The sequence below is a fragment of the Carlito syrichta genome, unplaced genomic scaffold, assembly GCF_000164805.1.
Source record: "Carlito syrichta isolate Samal-C Ts95f unplaced genomic scaffold, Tarsius_syrichta-2.0.1 Scaffold250111, whole genome shotgun sequence".
Lineage (NCBI taxonomy): Eukaryota > Metazoa > Chordata > Mammalia > Primates > Tarsiidae > Carlito > Carlito syrichta.
Window position 1 is genome coordinate 61565 of NW_007194207.1, and position 9164 is coordinate 70728.

General features: G+C 33.1%; 1 protein-coding gene across 1 annotated transcript in view; it reads left to right on the forward strand.

Annotated features, from left to right (window-relative positions):
- Positions 1–9164, forward strand: part of LOC103253747 (nectin-3-like) — a gene marked incomplete at its 5' end in the record, with an annotated part of 91812 nt that overhangs the window by 23564 nt on the left and 59084 nt on the right. The window contains one exon of the mRNA XM_008051987.2: positions 8384–8522. Within this exon, the coding sequence (XP_008050178.1) occupies positions 8384–8522 (139 nt within the window). The remainder of the gene's footprint in view (positions 1–8383; positions 8523–9164) is intronic.

Consider the following 9164-nt stretch of genomic DNA (forward strand, 5'->3'; position numbering starts at 1 on the left):
TATTTTACCATGTGCCTAATAGGTTTCTATTTGATAGTCTAATATTAAAGAAATCAGTAAGGCTTTTCAGGAGTAAGTATTGCATCTGATAACCTCATATAGAAAAGTTTTACAAGGTAACCATGGTTGAATGATTTACACTAAGGGGCTATAGGAAGTATAATGTTTAAGTGCAAAAATGAAGAGAGATGTAGCCGTTTCATATACAAAAACATTTGATTAGAGGTTGATTTTGTTTTTGGTAGATATTGCTAAAAGTATATGAACAGGTAAGAAGTGATTAATGTATGGGAGTAATCATTGTAAAATATAAGAAGAATGGTAACCATATTAACCATAATAACTTTTTAATTCTAATAGGGAGTGGATTATAGATTGAATTGTCTTTTCTGTTTACATTTTAGTTAGAAAATGCACCGTTCATAAAAAGTTCCTTTTTCAAATTTTTGGCATATTGGGCTGGGATTTTAGTTTATACCAGTTTTTGTTTTTGTTTTCTTTTAACTGAGCTGTGTGTTAGGTGTTAGCCCCAATAGCCATGAAACAAATCTTAAATAAAGGTTTTAAAAAATTCTGTAGAGGTATATTTCTATAATAAGTCTGTGATTACCTTCTGTGTCCACATAAAACCTTATGTGTTTATTATTCTGTGTATATGTGTGTGTGTGTGTGTGTGTGTGTGTGTGTGTGTGTGTGTGTTGTATACAGTGTGTGCATAACCCAGTTTTTTTATTTTGAATTATCAAAATGTAATGAAAGATTTGCAGATTAAAAATCTATTTTATTTCTTTTCCCAAAACGACTGTAATATCAGGTTAAGGATGGTTGGCATGTTGTCCATTATAAAATTTGATTTTAGTTAACGGTTTAATTTCTATTTCATATATACATCATGAGTAACATTCTCCATAATTATGAATTTTCTTGTCTCTGTACGTTACGCAGTTAAAACGGATTTTAAATGTTTTTGCTGTTACTTCGACATAAGTCAAATTTTATACATTGGCTTTCTGTTTGGAATTAACACATTTCATAAGGTATTTCTTAAGTTGCCATTTAGTGTTTTTTACTTATTGCTTTTTGTTAGTGGCTTTGATTAGAAGTGTCATTTGTTTGAATTGTTTTTAATCTCCTTTAATTCATTACCCTGTGTCCTATTCCTAAATTAGGATGCCTTTTTTCTCCTAAACTTTAAATTATTTTATAACAACAACAGTTTTTGTTTTAAATAATATATAATTTGACTGGGTTGTTTAGTTCTCTCTTGGTATACCAATAAAAATTCATGCTTGAAAGAATCTTTGAATAGTGTACACAGCCCACCAACTTTTGTATGTTTTTAAAAATGCTTTCTGTTTATTTTTGTTTTTTTCTATTATAGCCCTGTCAATTACCTTTTTCTCTTTTCTTTTTGAAGTACACATCTACTTTGACTTGAGTAGTGATAGATTTCTGTCAAGAGCAGGAACCCATACATTGTTTACAAGGGCTCTTGAATATCCTTAGGTATGACTTCGTTTGTTGAATTTTGGTAATAGGTATTTATATTCATTTCCATTTAAAAGGATAAAACATTGTGTGAAAAGTCATTTCATTTGCTTTTTAGCTGATAGCTGCTGTTCATTCTGACTGGGTGTTATTGATGAGCTGACTGAGTGGTTTTTAAAACAATAACTTTAAAATATAAATATCCTTAAAACTTGAGAATAATTCAAGGCCAATATTTCTATATAAATATGATACCTAGTTGTGCAGTCTGGTATGAGAAGTATCCCAAGAAAACTCTAATTGTAAAGGGACAGGGGTAACTAGGTTTAGATGCTTTGGCCTTTTTCTCTCTTTTAACTTTTAATTATGAAAAATATTATACAAAAATAGGATGAACAGTGAATTTTCTTGTACCAGCTTCAATTATTATCCATTTCTATTCAATGTTATTTCATTTAAATTCCTGTGTTCATAATCTTTTTGGGTACTGCTTTATCTCTAAATAGTATGAAGCTCTAAAAGAGGATCATTTATAAAAGTGACAACTGCCATTATTACCCCCAAATTAAGTCATTTCTTAATATCAAGTATTCGGTGAGTGTTCAAATTTCTAATCATATGCAATTTGCAGTTTTAATCAGGTTCCATAAATGATTCATCTATGTCTTCCTCTCACCCCATTTTCCCCTTGTAGCTTGTTTCTTGAAGACACTGCTTTATTTATCCTATAGTTTTCCAGTTTAGATTATGCCAGTTGCATCCTAAATACATCCCTTTATATTTTCTGTAAGTGGGTAGTGAGATCTAGACCTTGGTTAGATTCAGGTTTAGTTTTTTGGATAAGGCTACTTCATACATAAGTGGTAATGTGTTTTTCAGAAGGCACATAATGCCTGCTTTTAGAAAAATTGTTAGCAGCCATTTGATGCTCAGTGCAAAGATCTATTAACAGAGAACCTATTCACTGTCCAGATATATTACCTCTGTTCTTTACCACATCATATGTTTGGATGTCTGGTTGATTATGTCCATGTTTCTCCCTTTACCTACAGTTTTACTTTCTCTTCCACACTAGGAAATCAGTCCATATTTAAGGTCCAGCTTAAATGATAGGTTAATGAAACTTTTCTTTCTCCTGTAAAATTAATAACCACTGCCTGTGTTAACTTGTATCCCTACCATAACCTCACATCTTATTTTAGGTTTTTTTTTTTTTTTTTGAGTTGGAGTCTCACTCTGTAGCCCAGACTGGAGTGCAGTGGCCGCCCCCGGCCACCGCAGCCTCGACCTGCTGGGCTCCGGCGATCCTTCCGCCTCAGCCTTCCGAGTAGCCGGAATTACAAGCATGTGCTACCATGCCCGGCTGATTTTTTGAATTATTGTAGGGATGAGGTCTCCCTGCCCAGCCGGGTCTCGAACCCGCGGGCTCAGACAATCCACTCACTTCAGCCTCCCAAAGGCACAGGATTACAGGCTGAACCACCGAGCCCAGCTCCTATTTTAGTTTTTAATTCTCTAGGTAGTGAAAACTCTTGAGTGTAATATGTACTTCAGTTATGCATGTGCTACGATAGCAGTTTGCTACATGGACATTTTAACTATCTGACAAAATAATATTTATTTATTTTATTATTATTTTTTTGAGTTGGAGTCTCACTCTGTTGCTCAGACTGTAGTGCAGTGGCCGCTCCCGGCCACCACAGCCTCGACCTGCTGGGCTCCGGTGATCCTTCTGCCTCAGTCTTCCAAGTAACTGGAACTACAGGTGCGCACTACCACGCCCGGCTAATTTTTTTGATTTATTGTAGAGATGAGGTCTCGGCAAGTTGCCCAGGTGGGTTTTGAACCCGCGGGCTCAGGCAATCCACTCACCTCAGCCTCCCAAAGCGCGGGATTACTGGCTGAGCCACCGAGCCCGGCCAAAACAATATTTAAAACAATTTTTTTCTCACAAAAAACTATACTATCTTGATAAAGTATGGCAGCATTTCATTTTAAAAGCTAACCTTTTTCTTACCAAAACATTTTTGGAAAAAACATAATTGAATATGCTTCATTTGTTTTTTAATCTCAGTTTTATACTTTTTGATTTCGTGATCCAGAGATCTCATTCTGTGTTCTCTGTATGTTGATACTTGGTTTTTAGGTATAAAAACACTACCTTTCAAAAACAAGTGGATTCAAATGGAAGAAGTACACTGTTTAGGACATTAACAGTTTTCATCCCAACCACTTTTTAGAGCTTGTCATTCTGTTCAAGATACTTGATTCAATATTTTGCTAATCACAATAACCTCACCTTCACATTAGCTACTATTTCAATATATTATAGGTTAAGTATGAGGTTTATTGTTAAGGAGTCAATGTATTTTTTATCTGGTCTCCTGATGTATTTAAATTTTTTTGGTTGACTTGTCATTGTCAGTTTTTATTTGTGCCTACATTATTAATGTTACGGTCATTCTGCCAGTTTGCAAGAATGATATTTACTTGGGATAAATGCTTACTAGTATATATAGATTAGCACTGATACTTCCAATGATTCCATTTGTCAGGTATTTACCTGTCACATGGGGCACTCATGCAATTCTTCCTTTACAATTTCGGCTGTTTATTAAAACAAGATATTATTCAGTTGAGCTCTTGTAAATCATGATATGCCACAAGATGTTGATTATGCTGAGAATGAACAACCAAGTGAAGGTGTAACTGTCTACTTGATTTTGTTCTGGAACTGTCCCATTCCACTTTCCCTGTATGATACCATGGGTGCCCAGTGTGGCAGGGAAACACCTCATACCTGGACAAGTGGACCTCTATCATTGCCACCCCATAATATTATATACTCATAAACATGTATTTTTATCAAATGCCTTTTTAAAAATGGTAACATTTCTATATTTCGTTGGATGACATATCGTTAATTCCATGACCCTACTTTGGGATTTTGCTCTCTAGTGTGAGGACAGGGACTATGTAAAATTTATCCTTGCATTCTTGGCACTTAGTACAAGGCTTGACACGTTAGGTGCATGGTAATTTGTTGAATGAGAGACTGAGGAGAATGACCTGACCCAAATAGACCACCTTTATTAAAAAGTAGTGCGAGATATATTTGGATGGATATAAAGGCTAAGAAGTCACACTGAGAAGGTAAATATAAAAGGGGATATTGACAAATGAATGGAATTATGGGGAACAATGGATAAAACAGTAATGTATAGTATAGGAACAAATAAAGGGTGGTAGCAAAAACTAAAAGTTTATAGGCCATCACATTAACCTGCAAATCATGTGATGTCATCACTGAAGTTTTCATGAAGGGACTGAAGGGAAAAAAGGATTTTTTGTCTCGGTTTCAAACGTGAGTTAGGCATACACTTAAGTTTGAATAGCTTTCAGTAAAAAAAATTCTTTTATATCAGAGTAATAAAAAACTTAAATTTATTATTTGTAATGATTATATGTTGTTTAAAGTCATGAAAGCTCTTTTATATATGTGTTACATTTTGAAATGCTTTGTAAATAGTTGAGTTTTGAACATTTTCCCCAGAAGACATATACATGACATCTTTAACAATGGACATATTCTTTTATTGTCTTCGGGAATGCTATTTTTCTTTCTTTGGAGGTGAGTTTCTAGTGAATATGTGTTACCATAGCTGTTTCTTTTAGCGACACATTCAGCAGTTTTTTAATGGTAAATATTTTATAACTTTAGTTTTTTGCTGCCACTTGTAAGCATATCATTGGGTTTAGTAGACCATCTCTTACTTTGATGATAATGTTGTTTCACTTGGTTAAACCACTTTATAGTGCTTAAAAATATCATGTTTCTACACTTGCTCAATTTTTTTCCTTTGTAGTGGTTTTGTTGGAATATAAAGTCTATGTAGTATGTGTATGTTTGTGTGGGCAGAGATGTGGAGGAGTCAGTGTTTGGGCTAAATTCCTCAAAACACTTGGACTTGACCACAAAAGATTTTAGCACTTCCTTTACATTTCCTGCTGGTTTTCATAATCTGCAAATACCCTTACATTATTAACACCCAAATGTATTACTTCTTTATCTTTTTTCTCAATTAGAACAAGGAAAGAAAATATGAACTCTATCTTGTTTATGTATTTAGCATAGTCAGTTTATCTAAATGAAATAGATTAGTTAATAAATGGATTCATACTTAGTTTTTCTTCCATTTGCTCATTAACACTTAACAGTTTGTTCCTCTAAGAAGAGGTATGTGGAAAAGAGGATAAATATGAATAGAGAATGAGTGGAATGAAGTGAAATGAAGCTGCCCAAATTAAGATAAAAGGTAGTGTTGAGGTATACATAGTCAACTCTCAGTTATAGAATGCTAGAGGTGGAAGTTATAAGATGACTGTGACAGAATTGGGTAAGTAGATTATAATTAAAATGTTTAAAAAGTAGTATCTCGTCTTGAGAATTTAGGATATTGAAAATAGTATATTTAGACTGGGAATTACTTTAGGATATTAAAAGTCTACATGATAGTTTTCTTATTTTTAGAACATTGCCAAATTTCAGATTATTGCTAAGATTAAATGAAAGGCTTTCCTAGAGGATATGTTTGGTTGGATAAATAATTTATAATGATCTGTAGGTTGAGAATCTTAATGTGGACTCATTTAAAGAGTAATCTGAGCTTTTGAAAAGTAATTTTGGAAATACTACTCTGGCATTAACTTTGTCATTATCAAAATAACATAAAAATTTAAATTCTGTACACGTGGGCAAACATGGTAAGGCTCCTTTGGTAAAAGAAAATTTTCCATGAAAGGGAAACCTTTAAAATAACTAGTGTGGAATACTAGAACACTTGATAATTGGGATTTTATATTTGTGCCACTGTCTTCAGTTTATGACCTTGGTCAAATCACATGACCTTGATAGATTTCAGTTGGCCAATTATTAAAGACAGAATGGGGGTTACCTACTTTATAACTATGTCTAGTGGTCAGAGCTATAATTTATATGGTGGGAAAACTGATAATGTAGAATAGATTATTCATAAGTCACCCTAGATCTCTTTTTCACATTTATAAGTCAGAGTAATGTCTGTACTACATTTTAGATTTCATTCTTACCTAGCACATGTTCAAGTGGAGAAATTAGGGATTAGAGAAATGAACGAGAATACATAAACCAGGCTTGTAGTAGCAAATAAATGATTAATTGGGTTATGGTGTTTTCAAAATAATTATATATTATTTTTGCTAATTTTAGAATCTATCCATTGGAAAGGTTATTGAAATGGGTGAGTTGCACTTACTGGTATAAGATTTTTAATCTAAAAAGAGGCCAATAAAATGACCCACTAATAAACCTAGGATTATTTTTAAAAGAATTTTATAATTGAAAATAAAGTAATACATTCTTTTTAGCAATCTAAACTACCATGTGACTCACAATTAATAAAAAATTGGAAAATACTCTACATATTTATATAAAAATACTACTTATGGTAAGTAGGTGAAACATCTCAAAACAAACAGTGCCAATTTTGTAAATTTACCTTGTCTGGATACCAATAATTATTACAGTTATTTAAGAGTATATGTGAATATTACATCTATTTAAGTGAAAACTAAAAGTTCTTCATAACGAAATAGGGGACCCAAAAGGAAATTATACATTGCATGTTAAAACATATCTTCTCTTCCTACAAGGGCATAAAGGGTGGAGGCGTCTGCTCTACCCCGACCTCACTTCATTTCACTCTATGTTCACCACTACTCACTGATGAAGTGGTCTTGGGCAGATAATTTAACTTGACAACTATAGTATCTTTATAGAATTTATCTTCAATATCTTTTTGTTGGTAAGAAATGTAAAGCAAAATCTCATGTGTGAAGGAACTTTGTAACTTACCCACAGAATGTAGTTATTGGATTTAACATAGCTGAAGTTGTAAAAGTAATACTTATACATAAGGATTGATGGTTTTGTTATAGTTCTTAATACATTTGAAAATATATAGTTAAATTGTAATAATGTTAGTAGATTCCCTTAATTGAGAGTTCATGAAATAGTGACTCAATTTTTTTTAGAAGAATGTAAAATGCTAACTGCTAAATATTTTCTTAAGATCCTTTCTTGCAAAATTTATGGTGCATTCTGAGAACGATAAATGAGTATTCAGAAATGATATAGTACGTCTATAGCCAGGAGATAGGAATGAGTTTCTATATAATTTTATAGTAGAAAAACTATTTTTAGTGTGCTTTGTATTCAGTCTGCATGAATTAAGGAGAATTTTATGCAGCAAGTTAAATTTTAATATTTCTATTTTTAAATATTTTAAATATTTCACAATATATCATTTTTTAAAAATATATATTTACTATATATTTAATCTGGGTAGGGTCTTTTTTGGTTTTGTTTTTTGTTTCATCCTTGAATGTATTTGGCTTTGTTAATGGAGGGTTTTTTATTTTTATTTTATTAGAACAAAATGAAAAATGTCTATTACTGGTCATTTCTATTAGAGAATATTGATTTTCAAAAATTACCTTTTAGGGTAAGAATTTAAAATTATTTTCATCTTTTTCTGTATTTTTTTCTCTCTAGATATTTTTTGCCCAAAGAGAATAGATTCATTTGTTGATGTCCGATTGGAGATATTCTTTATGTAATTTTAAGAAGCAAAGGTACCCCCCAAAGTACCTGGGTTAGTAAGACTATAAGGAAAAAGGAAGGATGTTAGCACAATGCTGCTAAAAACTAATGAATCAAATTTGTGGTCCTCTAAGCTGGCAGAAGGATGACATATTTCAGTCGAATAGTTTGCACATTGTAGAAATTAAGGTATGCAATTTGCAAGAACTCTTTTTAAAAAATTGTTTGAAAAGCCTAATTTTTGTTACTTTACAGATGTTCCCTTTAAGCAGACTTCTTCCATAGCTGTAGCTGGAGCTGTCATTGGAGCTGTTCTTGCCCTTTTCATCATTGCTATCTTTGTGACTGTGCTCCTGACTCCTCGAAAAAAGAGACCATCCTATCTTGACAAAGTGTAAGTAACTTTTTTGCCTATGAATATTTAGCATGTGTCAGTCTTTATATCTACCTTTACAGCTACTCATATGTAAAGTGTTTAAGGGAGGGAAGTAAGGATAACGTTAGGCCTTCATTAGATGATACTGGTTTTATTAGACCATTTCACACTACATCTTGGTAAATGAGCGTTGTCAAGGGACTGCTGGAGGTAAACAATAGCTTTCTTTTTTTTTCACCTACAATATATTAGACATCTTTCTAAATGGCAACATAATAATACTTTGTCGTGCCTTAATAGAAATGTGGACCTTTGATGAAGTAGCTGAAAGACATACAAAAATATTTTTGAAGTCTTCTTCCAATTGTATATGTGTGTCTTATGTTTAGATATAACTTTGAACTATCAAGAGTTATTAAATGAAGTTGTTTTTTGTTTTGTTTTGTTTTGTTTTGAGTTGGAGTCTCACTCTGTCACCCAGACTGGAGTGCAGTGGCCGTTCCCGGCCACCACAGCCTCAACCTGCTGGGATCCGGCGATCCTTCCGCCTCAGCCTTCAAAGTAGCTGGAACTACAGGCGTGCACTACCATGTCCAGCTAATTTTTGATTTATTGTAGAGATGAGGTCTCGCCAAGTTGCCCAGGCGGGTCTCGAACCTG